Source organism: Aethalodelphis obliquidens, unplaced genomic scaffold, assembly GCF_003676395.1.
Source record: "Aethalodelphis obliquidens isolate GAN/ISIS:26980383/991018 unplaced genomic scaffold, ASM367639v1 scaffold39, whole genome shotgun sequence".
Classification (NCBI taxonomy): Eukaryota; Metazoa; Chordata; class Mammalia; order Artiodactyla; family Delphinidae; genus Aethalodelphis; species Aethalodelphis obliquidens.
The window spans coordinates 9,543,049-9,562,677 of NW_020837983.1; the positions used below are offsets into that span (position 1 = coordinate 9,543,049).

The 19,629-nt window shown below is 33.0% G+C and overlaps 1 protein-coding gene across 5 annotated transcripts in view; it reads left to right on the top strand.

The window, feature by feature from the left end:
* The window catches only part of VPS13B (vacuolar protein sorting 13 homolog B), a 778,894-nt gene that overhangs the window by 328,899 nt on the left and 430,366 nt on the right, over positions 1–19,629 (top strand). For all 5 annotated transcript variants that reach the window (XM_027131500.1, XM_027131499.1, XM_027131497.1 and 2 more), the window contains 2 exons: positions 6,734–6,861; positions 17,483–17,717. In XM_027131500.1, coding sequence (XP_026987301.1) covers positions 6,734–6,861; positions 17,483–17,717 — 363 coding nt within the window. The remainder of the gene's footprint in view (positions 1–6,733; positions 6,862–17,482; positions 17,718–19,629) is intronic.

Sequence of the window (19,629 nt, forward strand, 5' to 3'; positions counted from 1 at the left end):
GCCTAACATGTATCAAATCTGTACAACTCTGTACCTTCCCCTACCACTATTGACCATGTTGCTCAAGGCCGAAACCCAGGACTCATCCTTAGTGTCTCCTCCTCCCGTCCGTTCTGCCTCCAAGTTATAGTCTTTTTGTTTCAGTCTGTTTGTATGCTTCCCTAGTCAGAACCATATAATTACTTACACACAGTAAAGTGAGGGTGTGCTAATTAGTCTCACTGGTATCGTTTCCAGATTATCTCATCATCAATTGTTTAGATGACAGCAAGTCATCTTATTAAAAATCTAAATTGGATCATTTTATTCCCTACTTGAAATGCTTTTGTGACTTCCTATTGCACTTAAGATAAAATCGAAACTCCTTACCAAGGCTTACATAGTTTGACCTGACCTAGTCTCTGTTGGGTTCTTCCATTCCATCTTTTGTCATTTTTGTTACATTGATCCTCCTTCATTCCTTCAAACACTACATGCTTTTTCTTGCCTGGGATCTTTTGCATATTCTGTTTCTGTTTCCATTGCTGTTTTCATAACTATGTACTTTTCATACTCTGAGTTTTTATTTAAATGTTATCCTCTCAGTAAAGGAAGCTTTCCTTTTAAGTCTTTCTAAAATAGGTCTGTGCCACTCCTCAAAGATACCCTACCATAGCACCTCTTTTCTGTTCTCATAATGTTTATCATAGTTTTCCCTTTTTTTTCTGTCTCTTCATCCAGAGTGTATGTCAGGGGCTGTATTTGACTAATATATTTTTGTATTCCCAGAATCTAACAGCTCTTTCTGGCATTGGGCAAACAGTAAATAATTGTTGCATGAATGAATAAATTATTTTTCTTTTGTTATTTTTATTTAGGGGCTTAATAATCACATTCCTTAACATTATTTACCTTCTGTCCTTTAATTGATTTAAATTGATGTCCTGTAACTTTTCAAATCTGTTCCCAGATTTCCCAGGGATATTTATTGAATATTTGGCAGAAGGTAGCAGCTTGTGGTACACTTTAAATTGGCACACATAGTCTTTTAGGGTATTCCTGCTACATCAGAAATTTACATATATTTAAAAATGTTTAACTATGATAATAGTCCAGGTACAACCTGAGATATTGAGGTAAATTTTTATCTTTAGTCAGATAATCAGTAAGTATAACTTTGAGTTCTTTCAGTGTTCTTAGCTCTGTGCTAAGTACTTTGGGAAATTATGAGATTATAGAGGAAGGGCCAAATCTAATTTGGGGAATTCAGTGACCATTTCTCAGGAAATGGCATTTAAGGTAGAACTAAAACAACAGGTTGATTGTGATAGAAAAGGAGTCATTTTGTTTCAGATCTGGTAAGCTTCAAGTTCTTTTCTATATCTTATAATCAATTAATGTTTAATCATTATTCTCTGTATTTAAAGTACTTTAATGAACTTTTTAATATACATTACAACATTTAACGTGAACAGTATTCTTGACATTGGATATAATTATTATTAACTTCTGACACTTAGATTAAATTGCTTTCCCAAAGCCATATGGCAACTGGCACAGCTGAAACCAGAAGTTGACTTTAAGTGTGGTACTTTCTGCATGGCATAAAAATGAAGGAATAATATTGTATCAAGTTGGATGATACATGCCTAAGAAGTGATTATTTTAACCAGTAAAGTCTGGGTCTCAAGATTACCTTATTTATTGTTGAAAACAAGAAATGTAATGGATATCAGACTACAACCTTAAATGTAGGGTTTATATAGCTCCAGTGAGAATGAACAAATATATTTTCTGAACTATTTGCAGTACCAGGATCCTTAGTAGAAATATACATTTATCATGTATTTGGTAGAAATGGAAGCCACTGCACAAGGTATGAAAAAACAGAAGAGGCATCATAGCATAGTAGTTAAAAAGCCTGGACTTTGGAGTTAGACTGCCTAGTTTCTTATTCCAGCTTTGCCGCTTATCAGCTGGGTGACTTAGGATAGGTTACTTAACCTCTCTGTGATCAGTTTCCTTATCTGAAAATGGTGATAATAAGAGTAAATAATAGTGTCTTCCTTATGGAGTTGTTATGAGGTTTAAATTGGTGAATATTTGTAAAGCGCTTATAGCAGTCCCTGGCATGTAGTAGATGTTACAGAAGTTTCGGTTAAATAAAGTATGGCTCAAGATTGGCAGTTTTATAGAGTATACATGTGCTACCTGTAAAATATACATGATTACAGAAAAGAAATTTTTCTCTTTTTTAAAAACAAACTTGTCTTCCCATTGTCTTTTAGATAATATGATGGATTGAAAATTAGTATATCCAGGAATCTAAGAATGGTTCTGAAGAACCTAGGGGCAGGACAGGAATAAAGATGCAGACACAGAGAATGGGCTTGAGGACATGGGGAGGGAGAAGGGTAAGCTGAGACGAAGTGAGAGAGTGGCATGGACATATATATACTACCAAATGTAAGGTAGATAGCTAGTGGGAAGCAGCCGCATAGCACAGGGAGATCAGCTCGGTGCTTTGTGACCACCTAGAGGGGTGGGATAGGGAGGGTAGGAGGGAGACGCAAGAGGGAGGAAATATGGGGATATATATATATATATGTATAGCTGATTCACTTTGTTATAAAGCAGAAACTAACACACCATTGTAAAGCAATTATACTCCAATAAAGATGTTTAAAAAAAAGAAAATTAGTATATCCAAAATAGTGTGCTTTTACACTTCTAATAGCCAGATCATGCTATTTAATGAGAATTTTAAACTGATTGTGTTTTTCATAGCTTTTTGGAAAGCACTTTTAAGCCACATATAGATTTCAGCACCTCCTTTAACTTCTTAAATCATTCTATCAGCAAATTCAGCATTTACAATAAACGTGTGGCTTTTTTGGTTAATAGTGACTTGAAATATTACTTAGCAATCAGGTAATGGTGTCCCATCTGCTTGATAATATTATCATTTATTAGGTGGATTTATTTTCAGACTGTGATAACATTATTTATACAACACTAATATTCTGTATCAGTAGATTTTAAAATTTGACCATAAGCAGCTTTTGTGGAAACCTTTGGTATCCATGGTTTCAAAGAGTTTTAAAATTTGGTCTTGGGACTCCCCTGGTGGTCCAGTGGTAAAGAATCCGCCTTCCAATGTAGGGGATGTGGGTTCGATCCCTGGTCAGAGAACTAAGATCCCACATGCCGCGGGCAACTAAGCCTGCACCCCGCAGCTACTGAGATCGTGTGCCTCAGCGAAGATCCCACGTGCCAAAAACTACAGAGCTCACACTCTCTGGACTCCACGCGCCAAAACTAGAGAGAGAAAACCCTGATACCACAACTAGAGAGAAGCCCTCATGCCTCAACGAAGACCCCACGTGCTGCAATGAAGACCCGACGCAACCAAGAAAAAACAAAAAAATTTGTCTGCATTAAAAAAATATATATTTATAGAATTTATTTTCTAGAGCAGTTTTAGACTCACATTTAAATTGAGGGGAAGATTCAGAGATTTCTCACATATCCCCTGCCCCTACACATGCATAGTCACCCTCACTATCAAAATCCCCCACCAAGGTGGTACATTGTTATAATTGATGAATTTATATTGATACATCATTATCACCCAAAGTCCATAGTTTTCATTAGGGTTCACTCATGGTGTTATACGTTCCTTCAGTTTGGACAAATGTATAATAACATGTACCCTCCGTTATAGTGACATACAGAGTAGTTTCACTGCCCTAAAAATTCTCTGTGCTCTGCCTGTTGCTCCTCTCTCCTTCCTAACTATTGTCTCCATAGTTCTGCCTTTTCCAGAATGTCATATATTTGGAATCATACAGTATGAAGCCTTTTCAGATGGGCTTCTTTCACTTAGTAATATGCATTTAACTTTCCTCCATGTGTTTTTATGGCTCATTTCTATTAAGTAATGTGTAATACTCCATTTTCTAGGTGTACCGCATTTTTTCTAGCAGTTCACCTACTGAAGGACATCTTGGTTGCTTCCAAGTTTTGGCGATTATGAATAAAGCTTCTCTAAACAGTTGTCTGAAGGCTTTTATGTGGTTGGTCTACATTTAAGTTAGTTATTTAAATTGGCAGAGTTCTGTAATGAGTTTATGTAGCCATTTTCTTCTCATAACTGCTAAAATGTAAAAGAATAACAATGAAGTCCAAGTAAATGGAAAGTAAATTAAGGTGTGTTTTATTTAAAAAATTATAATAGGTAATTCATTGTTGTAAAACATTAATTCTGAAATATACAGTAAAAAGTTAAACACTTCCTCCCCCTTACTCCTCATCAATTCCATTTTACTGTCCTCAGAGGTAACCTCTGTCAAGGGTTTGTATTTTACCCTTCTATGACTCTTTCTGTGTATGAGATAGACAGATACATGCTTAAACTCACATACTGTTTTAAAAACATATTTGGATTATACTACACATATATATATTTTTTTCACTTCATAAGATAGCAAAAATATGATTTCTGTCATATGTTTAACTGTTCCTCATTTTTAAATGATTGAATTACCATCCTTATGACAGGTATTCCAAAGTTAATTTAACCATTTCTTTTTTGATGGACAGATAAGTTGCTTAGCACTTTCTTTCTCCCCTTACCCCTCCCTCCCTCCCTCTGTTTCGCTATTTCAACTAATACTGCTGATACTAAACATTTTTATAAATTGTTGGTATGCATGTCTCATATGTTTTAGTATTTCTGTAGCATAGGGTCTTAGAAATGAGATTATTTTTTAGAAAAAACTTGCATGTTTAAATTTTGATAAATACAAAATGTCCTGTCTTGTAATTCCACTCTATGGACTATACTAATTTATATTCCCTGTATATGAAACATTCTAACAAGGAGCTTAGATAATGTTGGATTTTTAAAAATACGAATTAACTCTTTAAAATGTTTGCCAAATGACAGTTGAAAAGGATATCTGATTGTTGCCTTAATTTTTATTTCATTGTTAGCAAAGTTGAGCGTCTCTTAATAAGTTTATTGGCCAAATTATATTTTTCTATGAATTATCTGTTCATATTCTTTTCCATTTTTTGTTGTTGTTTATCCATATGCTACTTGGATATCTTCATCTGAACATGTAATGAAAATCTCAACCTGACGGTTCTAAAACTAAATTTCTTTTCTTCTTGATTCTTCTCCCCGTACAGCTCCATTCTTCCATTTGATCAGATGTAAAACCTTGGAGGCATCCTTGTTTTGCTTTTCTCTCTTACTGAACTTCTAGTCCATCAGTAAATTGTGTTGGCTGTATCTTGGAAATGGATACAGGAACACTGTTTCTTCCTACCTCCATTGCTACTACCATCTCTCACAACTTGTCTTCCTGTTTTGATACTTGATCTATGTAGACAGTTTTCTGCACAGTCGCTAGAGAAGTTCTCTTAAAATAATGTCCATTAATTTCATGAATGTATTTAGAATCCATTTTCATATCCTGGCTCCCTCGAAGTAAAACCCAGCCTCCTTACCATGGCCTATGTAAGCCCTGTATGATTTGGTCTCTGTTGATAGCTCTGACCTTGTCTCGCACTTCTCTCTTACTCTGTTCTAGCCATCCTTGCTTTTATACTGTTGCTTGAAAATCCTAAGTACACTCCCATCCTGGGCCTTCACATTGTTGTTCCATCTGCCTAGAATGCTCTGCTTCCAGCTCCATGGGTCTCTCTCAAACTGTTTTTGTTTCTTTTAAACAAACAATTTTTGAATTTCTAATATGTATGATGTGGTAGACTGTGGGATTATGAGAATAAAAGGTTTATGCTCCATGCCGTTAAGATATTGTAAATCTGCAAATATGTGACCCAAATTGAGAGGAGAGGGAAAGTATGCCTAGATACAGCAATTGTCATTCTCATAGTGGTGATATGGTAGCAGTTACTTTGGAGACCGTCCTATGATCATCAAACCTAACTTAGTAAAAGTCTTGAAAAGCAAGATCTGATTTATTTATTTTATGGTATTTAAAATAGCACCTATAAATTATATGTTTGCATTAACTTAAAATATATAAATACATATGGATCTGTCCAGATATAATATATTGTTATAAATATTTAATTTCTGAAATTTACATTATAAAAATTGTCAAAGTTCTCTAAGTTCTTTATTTTAGATGAACAAAATTTTTCTTAACATATATCTGCCTTTTATGTGTTCAATGCTTCTTTTGCTTACCATCAAAAAATAAAGAAAAAAGAAAAAAAATTGAGAGATACTATGAGTAAGCTTTTGTTATCAAGACAATTCACATACGGGAAGATACATTTTATATCAATTTTGGATGAAGCAAGTGCTTTGTAGTTGAATTTTCTTTCTCATCAAGTAAGATTTTTATTGATGTATTAACTTCATGCTGAGAAACGAACAGATTGTTAGGTTACCATTTAATAAATTTTCACAATATAAACACATCCATGTATTAAAAAAATAGAAAATTACCATTGCTCCACAAACCTACCTCCCAATCATCAATCCCTGACAAGTCATCAACACTCTCTTGAGTTTTAACAGATGAGGTTTGCTTGGTTTTGAATAATTGTAAAAATCAGTAATTCTTTAAGATAAAATGATCTAATATATTTTATAATCTCATATAGAAGTTTTAATTTTAAACAAGGAAAGAAATAATATTGGAAATATTTTCTGTATATTTATGTGAAACTATAAGGTACATTTATGTTAAATAACTCTAGCTATTCTTATTCTTAGAATCCAGACCATTGTCAGTTCCTGTGAAAGCCATGCTGAATATAGCTGAAGGCTGTAGAAGTCCTGAAGAAAGAATGAAGGAGTTTATTGGAGTAGTATGGAATGCAGTAAAGGGTCTCACACTGCAGGTAAAATGAAAGTTAGAAGTATCATGGTTTTAATTTTTATGATTCTTTTTAATTTTCAGAACCTTTAATATTGGTAAAATTTTCTCACTGGTGACACTCATGTATACCATCTCATTGCATAATTTAAATAAAAACTATTGGTGCACTTTGCGTATTATTAATAAAATGATATGAAACATATGCTCTTCCTGATAAAGTTATAAAATTACACAAATTTTGAAATGTTATTTGAATTAAATAATTCGTTTTACTTTTTGTTTCTTTTAAGCATTATTTGAAATATTTTAAATGGTCAATATACCAATAACATTCTTATCTCAGTACTGAAATAAAAAACTTAGTTGGAATTAAAATAAAAGGGTTATCTAATTATTATTCCTACCTAATTATAAACCAAATATGAAAATGATCATTGTAACTATCTATTTTATTGTTATTAAATTTTCTTCTCACTTATTTTCACTTTTAAGTACACATAATTTAATCTATTGAATTACACTTCTTCCAGATCATGTTTTAACTGATGAAAATACACAATTAAATGCTTATCTCATTTCATAGGAATTAGGTAAGGGTAACTCAGCAGTTGCTCAGTTTTTGTATAGATTTTTTTCCTCTTTGAAATAAGATATGAAAGACTGATAACAGAGGCATCTTTGTAGAATTTTATGTGTACCAGACAGTAATATCTAAGTACTGGGGCCTTCCATTTCTGTTTAAGTTGTAGAAAATTGCAAAAGAATGTTGCTTCCACCTTATGAACAAGAAAGAACAAGGTAGATGATCTATAAAATTAAACCAGGATGCTTCACCCACCTAAATTGCAAGATAATACATATGTGCTGTTTTTAGCTGCTACATTTGTGGTAATTTGCTATGCAGTATAGAAAAGTGATACAGACACCTATGCATAGCTATAATATAGTCTGATTACTACAATAAAACCTTATTAAATCACTTTTTAGAAATATATCTAAAAACACCTCCAGTTCCCTAATATCATCATGTAAATATGATTACAGTTGATCCTTGAACAGCATGGGTTTGAACAGTGCAGGTCCACTTATATGTGGATTTTTTTCAATACTTCAGTACTACATGGTCCGTGGTTGGTTGAACCTGTGGATTCAGAACAGTGAATACAAAGGGTGGACTGTAAAGTTATATCTGGATTTTCTGCTGCGAGGGTTCAGTGACCCTAATCCTTGTTTTGTTCAAGGGTCATCTGTATTTGAAATACTATTTAATACAAGGGCCAGTAACCTGGGTTTTGGCAATCTTTTACAGCCTCTCTTAGCATGCTGCTTTTATAAAATTAAGAGAAGAGGGGGGAGAGAGAAAGTGTTTTTGTCATTCTTTTGTTGTTGTTTTAACTCTTAACTTGCAGGAAACATGACTTTTTCACAGACATCAGCTATATCTTACTAATCTCTGCCAGCATGAGGCCTTTGCTATTAATATTATCCTAATAACTCCTCGTGTTGACTTACCTGTGTTCCTCCTCTAGAGGTTCCTTTGATGCATTGGTGGCATGAGATAGGAAGGTGAAACAACATGAATGCAGGAAACATTTAGTGCCTTTACATTGTTTGAGATTGATTGTAGAAGCAGAAAACAGACAGTGCTCTTAAGATATTGCTGAACATTTATATTCAATGTTACTTTCTTTAATCTATAATAAAGACTATCTCCTTATGATGTCTTTCATTGTATATCACTCAGTCCTAGTACAAGCATTTACTCATGCCACATGATAGAGCTAACGAGACCATGTGTGGTTTTGCTCCTGGTAACTATTTATATTTATTCACTTAATTATATGTAGCTTCTCTTATGATAAGATCTTTAATCTCAAGGGACATGTATTACTGATGGGAATGAGGATGATACATGGGCAACTGTATCTCAGTTTTATTCTTTTTCTCAATTTGGTCAACCTCAATCTGCATTCTTAGTTTAGTCTGTGGTCATAAAATAGTAAACTTAAGAAGTCTTTCTTATTTCCTGTGTTTCTACATAATGCCTTACTGACCTTTATGTGGTCCTCTAATTTCACTGTTTTAACACATTCTGTTTCTACTATTTAAATCACCAATAAAATAAATGTTTTTTCCCTGATGAGTAATACCTATCATCTTGTTATGTATTATTTTGTAATCTTCTAGAGGGAGTAATCTATGGTGTATTTAGTAGTCAATAAATGTAAATGCTAAAGTGATTAGTAAGTTAAGAAGACGAGTAACTACTTTGAGCACATATTTCTACTATAATTATTATATAAATAAATAACAGTGAACTTATCTGATTATAGTTCAATCTGAGGTTCTAGATTATAGTTTGACACAAATAATATTTCATGGAAGAAAGGAATAATCCAAATATTATTAGATCTCTTTCTAGCACTTTACCTTACATATCATGTTTTTCGTTAGCACTGTACTTTAAGCCAGTTGTATTCAGAAGTTAGTTGTATTTTGATTTCATTAAACTGGGACCAAAAACTGTGGTAGGAAAGATATGTTTTCTTTGTGTCTTTTCTGAGACTTATTTAGTGTATAATAGATTTTCATGGACATATCTCTTAAATTTAGATGTCTATCCTACTACAAAAATTTGCTTTCTTTTGACTCTCATCTACAGCTTTCTTTTCCTGGCAACACAGCTCCTTTCTTTTCTTGCTCAGTTTTCCTCCTCCATTCTAGTGAAAGTGCTTTGATACCAAAATAACCTTATATAGTATTCGCTTCATATGTATGAAATATGTATATGTAATATATATATATATATATATAGAAATAGAAGTTCCACTGTAGTGGGACTGTAACAGATCTCTTGGACTTTATGTGTCTTTTTAATATTAATTATCTTATACTTTCCTCAGAAATGTAGCTCTGGAGTCGATGAAGAGGTGGAATATAATTTGAGGATTGGCTCCAAGGCCCTATTGCTCTTTAATATGTCACTTTATGACATATTCACTTTATGAAATTTCTTATATCCTTTCTGTTAAACATTGTATTTCCCAAAAATTTCTGTTGGAATATAAGTATTTACTTAATGATCATAAGCATGTTAACCTTTTAGTACCCTACTATAAACTTGTTTCTTTTTTAAAACAGCTAGTTGCCTAGTAATACATTATAGAATGCTCTTTCCCTCCATTTATTATTCTTTCATTCATTCTCACATTCAGCACTTAATCTTTGTTATAGATCATGCTAGATGTTGAGGAGACAAAAGAAATATAACAGTTCTGTTGGTCTAGCAGGAAAAAGGCAAATAACCATTCTATGAAGCATTTTGTGGGGAGTGTCTCTTAGAGAGATCCCTTAGAAAACTCTTATGATCCAAAAGAAAAATGGAGATGTCAAGGTAAATGTCATTTACTGAAAGGGTACCTAGGGCATGCTCCGCCAGGTTCATGGTGAATTTGGATACTATCTCAGATTAGTATTTATTGATTTATAGAATTAGATGACTTTATAGCATTCTCCAGAATATAATAGCTATAAAGAATATATAGCTGTTTGAAATTTACTTTGGTTCTAAATATTATTTCATGATGATATAAGTAACTGTATCAAAAATAACCTTATTCCCTTTACCCATTCCATTAAAAAATGGATTAATTTAGTGTAATTACCCTTTTTTGATATCGTTTTGAGAAGTCGTTGTAACAAGGACTAAGAAAGCTAGTATTAGGCTACCTGATATTTTGACGGCTCTAGGAAAATCTTCCAATTTAAGATTCCAAGCGATTTGAGATCGTTACGATATTTGTAAGCCAATAAGTAAACACATGAATATTCCACAACATAAGATATTCTGGAGAACATCCTCCTCTGCCCAGGATGAAGTAACAGGGCCCAGATTTATCTTGCTGCCTGAAACAACCAAAAAATGGATAAAGTATATTAAACAATGGTTTCAAAACACTAGACAATAGGGAAAGTTAGACAGCAAACCCTGAGAGACTTAAGGTAAAGTCACCAGAACCTAGTGACTTATGGATTTGGAGAATAAGAGAAAGGAGGGGGTCTAACTGGCATTCCAGGTTCTGATCTGGGTAGATAGTGATGCCATTACATGATAGTGAGAAGCAGCTTTTCAAGGTTAGCAGCAAATTGGGAGTTTGAATTTACACATGTATTTGAAATGCCTGTGAGATATCCAGGTATCTCTTAGACTGAATATTCATATCTGGAGTTTAAGGAAGAAATATAATTTTGGAAATCATCTACAGATGGTTAAAACTAGGAGAATTCAAAAAAGTATGTTAAGTTGAAAGAGCAGTGGGCCAAGCAGATACCATTTCTAAAGTAGTCAGTATAAGAGAAAGTATCCTTGAAGGAAACCCTAAAGGAATGATCAGAAATGTAGAAGGAAAGGTCAGAGAGTTCAAGGAAGCCAAGGATGTATAGAATTTCAAGGAGCCATTGTTCAGCACTATCAGATTCTGGATGTTAACTCTGGGCTTAACTTTGCTTATCTGTAATATGAAATGACTAGATTAAGTAATGTTTAAGGTATTTCCAAGTCTAACGTTCTTATGTAATTCTTTTGGTTCTTTTGCTTGTTTTGTAATGATGCAGTGCCTTCATTAGCTTTATCACGAACAATGAACTTAATCTTATATGTCATTATGGATTAGTTATAAGTAAAGATACTGATGTTCCTCTTTTCTTTTTTTGGCTAAATACACATGTAACATTTACCTTAACCATTTTTTTAAGTGTACAGTTTAGTCTGATGTTCCTCAGTTGACTAAGCTTATTGTGTATAAATTAACATTTAATTATGGGAGTACTAAATGATGTATATTTGTATAGATTATTTTGAAAATGATCAAGGCACCTTGCTTGCCTCACTCCTAGTCCCAGGCCTGTATTATACATACTATATATTTAGACATTTCCAAATGTTAATATATTCTGAAAAAGTTCAAAAATAAAACTAGATTCTGATTCAATGATCAAAATCTGGGCCCTAAAACTGAGTTTTTAAAAAAGTTGTGTCCATTGTCCAAGACATTTTATGAGCCAAAATATAAAAAAGAAAACCCCGAAGTTGTCATCAGATTAAACAAAACATCATAACTTAAAGCCATCGAAGGATTATTCTTCTAATGGAAGTTTGAGCAAGTAAATGTGTTTGGAATCAGAGTTTCTGGAAAGTTGATTTTGGAGCCAAAGTTGATATTTGCTAAGCCCATGAACTTTTTACTTATTTTAGAAAGACGTACATTGCATTAAGACATCAACAATATTTGTGATAACCTATTTGTTTTTCAATGGGAAAAAGAACTTGCATACTTAACTGTAATTGGATTGTTTTATAGTGCTAAATGTAGTGCTGAACAATTTTTTAATATGAATTTGGTTTTGGGGGGGCCTTTTCACCATAGATTAGCATAAGCTCATTTTTTTTGCAATTTTTCTCCATCTGCTCATCAGCAAAGTTCCTATCTATTACATTTTTTATTCCAGAACCACATAATTGGCAATGGCAAGCGGTTGACAAAATAGAAGTACTCTGGCCTAGAATTCACTAATAAAGGAGAACATTACCCTGGTTTTTGCCAAACTCAGGTCTTTTTGTCTTTTACATTGAAGATCGTGTTGCTGTCCTATGGCATTTCCTGGGTGTTTTTTGTAGTTTCTGAAGTCTTCTGACTGTGGACAGTATAGTGTAAAATGGACACTTTATTTTCCATACAAAGCATCCTGATCTCCTTTTTTTTGCTAATAATCTTTTATTCCTTTTAGGAAATGACTTTCCACGTTCTGTGAGATTTTGGTGAGAGTGTCAAAGTTTCTCAAGCACCATAAGCCAGTTAAGCTACAACAATTGAATTTTTTCTCCCAGAGAGTTACATATAGTGTATGACCAGTGATGCAGTAATCATGTTGCACGATACACTCAATTTTCTCAAGTCCAGTGAACTTCCTGGCTTATCTCCAGGATGAGATAAGACGTTTTAGGCTAGACATATCCGTTGTCAATCACATTAATTATGAAAGTAATTATTTACATTTAATACTTAAAATTTGCACACAGGGCTATATTTTTATTTATAGGCATTGAGAAAGTGACAGCAGTTGCATGGTAGTTTGTTAGGAAGAGGAAGTCTGGAATACAAATCTAGGATTTTTTTCATGTCTTCCCTTGACAAGTATCTATGGGAAAAGTGTGGAGATTTGTAACACTCACTGTGGAAAAGAAGACCAGGTGCACTTTTGAGGTTTTTAACTAATGCCCTAAATTGTGTATATTTAGATTTCTACGAAGTGGGAAGATATCCCAAATATTTTCATAACGTATTGAGAATTTATAGAATAAGAAAACAATTTGGGCTGTAGCTTATTTATGTTTCATAGTGCAAATATAATACTAATTTTGTTGGCCTCTGTATGCATAGACAGCTAAACCATAAGCAACAGCATTTTAAAATAAAAGTATTGTGAACATCTTTTATAAATCCATGAGAACTAATATATGGATCTAGTGTATAGTAGATATTTAGTGTATGTTCATTGACTTTGTTTATTTAGTGAACATTTAGGTGGCAGTTAATATGTTACATCTTTATATCAAAGCTGAGTTCCCCCCTTTACAGATGAAGATTCTGAAGTCATGGAAAGACCAAATAACTTGTCAAAGGTTCCACAGCTGGAGATGAACCAATCTGGCTAACAAGTCAATTTTATTAATTACTAGATGTCTCTGTGAAATGAAATGATGAACAACATGCATTAAACAATTATTTTAATTAACATCAATATCTGGTGCTAATAAAAATAATTGTGTTCACTTATTTAACAATTATTTAACACCTAGCATATGCTAGGCACTGTACTATGTACTGAGACTGTAGCCTGAACAAAATAAGCACAGTGTCTGACATTATAGACTTTATTATGCTCTAGTGAGAATTATGTAAGGCTATTAATATTTTAAAATCCTCTTGTTTCAAGTTTCTTAAATGCTAGGACTATGTCTTTTGTCTATTTTCCTGACTTCCAGCTCAGTTAATGGTGGATGTTAAAGAATGCATGAATAAAAGAAAGAAAAAGTGAATGAAAATACAACCTGCAGTGTTTCTTCACTTTTATTTTTTATTTGAAACTGTTTCCTGAGGAGTAAAATACATTCATGCAGAGAACATTTCATTCTGTAGAAATTTTCTAACTATAATTATCACTAAAGTTTCAAGGGTTTTTTTTTTTTTAAATAAATTTATTTAGTTAGTTAGTTTTGGCTGTGTTGGGTCTTCATTGCTGTGTGCGGGCTTTCTCTACTTGTGGTGAGCGGGGGCTACTCTTTGTTGCGGTGTGCGGACTTCTCATTGCGGTGGCTTCTCTTGTTGTGGAGCACGGGCTCTAGGCACGTGGGCTTCAGTAGTTGTGGCATGCGGGCTCAGTAGTTGTGGCTCGCGGGCTCTAGAGCGCAGGCTCAGTAGTTGTGGCACACAGGCTTAGTTGCTCTGCAGCATGTGGTATCTTCCCGGACCAGAGATCGAACCTATGTCCCCTGAATTGGCAGGCGGATTCTTAACCACTGTGCCACGAGGGAAGTCCAAGTTTCAAGTTTTGAAGAAAGGAAAACATGTTATTTGGGAAATAGGAGCATTATTTAAAGGGGCAGAAAATATGGTGTGACATTTTAAAGCATTTATGTAAAGTTATTCTGTATAATGGAGAGTGGGCTAATTAAAATGCTTATTAGGTTAATGTATAAATGAAACCTGTCTTAGTCTCTTCTTTTTAACTCAGTTATGGTCACAGTTATAGAACACACAAATTAGAAAAATCAAAGTTTACCAAACCTTACGTATGGAGGATGGGGGTACAAATGGCATATATCTTTTCAAACAGCACTTGAAACTTCAGAAAAAACGGAACTTGGAACTTAAGAAAAAACGCATGACAATCATTTCATTTATTAAAATAATACCGAATAATTTCTACTTTATTGGTTTATCCTCAGCATATGATACTTAGATATGTAGCCCTTGACCTAATAGGAATCAAAATAGAGGTGGTTCTACTTCAAGAATTTGTAATAATCCCTTCACTTTAACACATGAATGTGTTCAATATTGGCAAAAGAACATGTTGCTACCAAAACTGAAATAAGATCCTTGAAACAAAAAGGATGTTGCCATGGAAAAATGAAGTAACACTCAGTGCAGCTGTGATGCATTAATGAATAGGATATTTTTTTAAAAGATCATTTGTGTTTGGTGTGGCTCAGAGGGTCCCAACCAGATGGTTTCCATGAACATGATCTGACCCCCGGTTTGAGGACTTCTTACTGGCAGATTACTTCATTTTCTTTCCCTTGGATTGTCAGATCCTTACATTAATACAAAATTTACTGCTGCAGATTTATATTCACTTATATAAATCACTCAACATTTTACATTAAAACCACAATTTTAGACATACAGTTTAACAGTTATTTTAAAAGTGTAAAAAGATTTATGTGATAGCTTTAGTATACATAATAGATGTAACATTATAATAAGTTTGAACAATTTGGATTATGTATATGTTTTAGTTCTTATCATTAAAAGAATCCCCACAGTATACATCATTTTTTAGAAAGTTTATTTTTTACACTTGTTATATATGTCAGGCTAACATACTGTCGATTCTGTATGCATTGCTCAGGTTGTTTTAATTTGATTAAATAATTGATTTCCAAATTAGTGGAAATTTGGAATATATTGTGATTTTGGAAATTTCGGCACAATTTAAATTTGTTTCTCAGGAAATGTATGTATAAATCTGTGTACGGCAGCATATTAAACTAATTATCTCACATTGTTGGAAGCATTTTTCAACATAGCATCAATATCTAACACAGGGACTTCCCTGGTGGTCCAGTGGCTAAGCCTCCGTACTCCCAATGCAAGGGGCCCAGGTTTGATTGCTGGTCAGGGAACTAGATCTCACATGCTGCAACTAAGAATTCGTACGCTGCAACTAAAAGATATCACATGCTGCAATGAAGATCCCGAGTGCCACAATGAAGATCCCGCATGCCGCAACTAAGACCCAGCACAGCCAAATAAATTAAATAAATAAATAAATATTTTTTAAAAATCTAACATAAAGTGTTAAACACTGACCCTTCATTGTTTGACCTTAAAACCGTAATTAATATAGGAGAATATGCTGTCAGTGTGCCACTTTAGCTTGTGCACTTTAACATCACTAATGCAGTTATATATTTTAAAACATAAATGTAATAACATCTGAGACAATATACACTTCTATTTCAGAAGTTAAAAATGTTGTGATCTTAAACCAACAATGAATTACTTAACCATATACATGCTTAAATTAAGCTACAAGATAAAATTCTAAACCTAAAAAATCTCATACTTCATGAACCAACATACTTTTTTTTTTGCATAAGTTTACTTATATTTCTCTTCACTGAGTTCATCAATTTGTCCATGCACAGAAATATTGAAGGGAAAATGAGTAAGTGTACTTAATTTGTAAGAATGGCAAATTATTTATCATATCAAGGAATTCCAGACCTGTTACATATCATGCTCTCACTAAGGAATATATTAACCCCAAGAAAAGGTTATTACTTTATTCTTAGTTATCTTTTATAAAATATGATCTCTTTGTTATTTTAAGTTGCGAGACTATCCAAACATTTTTCAAGCAAACAAATTTTAGTTTTTATTAGATAATACCTTTGTATGACAAATATTTTCTAGAAAATTAAAGGTTATATTTTGTATTTTCTTAAAAATAATTTAAGTATGGTAGGCTATTTGGGCAGTTTACTAACCAGGTACAGAATATTACCTTGTACAAGAGTCACCTAAGACTAATAGGCTTTAACTTACATTGCTTTTGAATTAAAAACTCATGATGTATTCAATTTTTTATTTGGTCTTGCTTAGTCTTACTTTAGCTCTGTTAGGGCCTGGCGACCTAAGTAACTACACTGGGCATAGGGGAACATAAAAATTTCACTTGAAATCATAATTTAGGTAATAAGTTGAAGTATGATAAAAGTAAGGAATAACACTCTGATTTTTAAGTCTCCTGAATTTTCTTCATTACTATATGTTATAAACATGTTCTCCTTTAATGTTTGTCTAGAGATGTAATCTGAACATTTAAAATATTCTTTTCTTAAATTTCAGTATGTGAAGTAAGGGACAAATTCACATAGATATAGCTGTTTGTGGTTTTCTATTTTTTAAAGTAAGAGCAATAAAATGCTAGTCCATTCTAAGGCCTTAGCTGGTGTTAACAAAATGTAATGAACTGCAAAAAAAGGATTTTCTCACCTTTTTTTGCCAGCACATTTTCTAACTCAATCATGTTTCTTGGAAAGAACTGTGGAAAGGCAGATACGTTTTCATTTCATGTCACTGTGCTCTTTTGATCAAATTTATAGCAAGAAACAATACCTTTTCAAGTGTTTGTTGTATTCTTTAGTGAAAGTAACTCATAAAGACATAAGTATGGGGCATTTTCTTTTTTTTGGCTTGCCTGTGTATTCTGGTAAAGATATTAGATGTTTGAGGATACATTTACTCTCAAATTTAGTCTGATCCAAATATTTTGATTTTGCTTTTCTTTTCTAGCTTGAAGTACAATCTTGTTGTGTGTTCATCCCAAGTGATAGCTTGCCTTCCCCAAGTACAATTGTATCTGGTGACATTCCTGGAACAGTAAGAAGTTGGTACCATGGACAAACCAGCATGCCAGGAACACTTGTCCTCTGTTTGCCTCAAATAAAGATTGTTAGTGCTGGCCACAAGTATATGGAACCTCTGCAGGAGATTCCTTTTGTCATCCCACGACCCATCCTTGAAGAAGGTACTTTTTAAAAAAATTCTTCCTATGGTTATTTTACTATGTTTATTATATTTTATACTGATATTTTTAGTTTTACTGCTTTTTTTTTTTAATGCCAGTGCATTTCTGAATCAGTCTTCTCATTGAAAGAACTGCATGGAAATGAACTAAGTGATTTACAAAGTGAATGAATGAAATGATGATGTTTGTTGATAGCCACACCTTTTATATATATGGAGACTATCTACAAAAGATCATATAGAATACAGTATGATCACTGAAATGCTAAACATAGATAAAATTAACTTGAGAAGGATGTTGGTTTCAGATGTTTGCATTAGGCTGAACTAAGAATTATAAGTAGGTTGATTTTAATTTAAGCCACTTGACTTATGAATGGATGCTTCATAAATACATAATCAAATGAATACATTATTTACAGCAAGCATGCTATATTTCTAGATTACTCATTTATTTAAATAAAGTAGATAATTGTGTGATGATTGGAGCCATGGATCTTTCTTCAGTAAATACTTGATTTCTGATGTTGCAGTGTTTTCAGTTGTAGGTTCATACCCTTTTGAACTTTGATGTATTCATTTCAAACTGTGTGAACCTGGAGAAGTTTTGAGTCACAAAGTAAATAATGTGAATCTATATTTTAATAACAAGCCTGAAATTTTTTGACAGTGCTAAATAGGTCAACACCTTGTTCATATTATTAGGATGTAAGCGTCTGAATCCTGATATCGTTCAGATTACCACAGTACTGTTATTGAAAAGCAGGTACAGTCTGCAATTTTTGATTTTGACTTAATGTCGATTTCTCTCTCCTTTTCTCTATTGAAATTTCCATTGAAATCTAGTTTTCATAGGTTTATCAAAAGTAAGCATGATTTTACTGGCAGAAATTAATGTTGGTACTTAATGATATGAATACCATTATCATAAAATCATAGAATTGTGAGAGTTAGAAGGAACTTCTTTAGAGTTCTTCTTAAGTGCTTTTTGTCTTGATAATTTCTCTAGCATATTGGACATAGCCATTCTTTGTCATTTGTTTTCAGTTATAGGGAATTCCTTATTATCACAATAGCTATTACATGTCATATCAAAGATATGCTAGAGTGAAGTGAGCTCATAAAGCTCATAAAGTGAGCTGGGAGTGCTTCCTCCTTTTTTTTAAAATTTTAACTCTGGAATAATTTTTGTAAGATTAAATGATTTGTACCTTGATTTTTTGTTAAAACTCATTGATAAAATTCACATATTGTAAAATTCTTCCATTTAAAGTATACAGTTAGATGATTTTTAGTGTATTTACAAGTTTTATGCAACCATCACTATAAAATTTTAGAATAATTTTATCACCTTAAAAAGAATTGGTATATCATTAGCACCTACTCCTCTTTCTCCCTTCCCCCCAGACCCTACGAACCACTTGTCTTTCTATCCCTATGAATTTGCTTCTTCTAGACATTTCATATGAATGAAATAACAAAATTTGTGGTCTTTTGTGACTGGCTTCTTTCACTTACCATTATAAGTGGTAAGTGAAAGAAGCCATCTTTCACTTCTTTCATAGAACCATTGTTATAGTATGTATGTCTTCATTCCTTTTTATGGCTGAATAATAATTCATTTTATGGTTATACCACATTTTATTTATTCATTACTTGATGGGTATTTGGGTTGTTTCCACTTTTTGGCTATTATCAATAATGCTGCTATGATCATTCTTGTACACTGTTTTGCATGGATATATGTTTTAATTTCTATTAGATATATATAGTAGAATTGTTGGGTCATTTGGTAACTCTGTGCTTTAGCTTTTGAGGAATTGACAAGACTGTTTTTCAAAATATCTGTGCCATTTTACAATCCCACACCAATGAATGAAGGTTCTAATTTATTCACATATTTTTATGTGCAA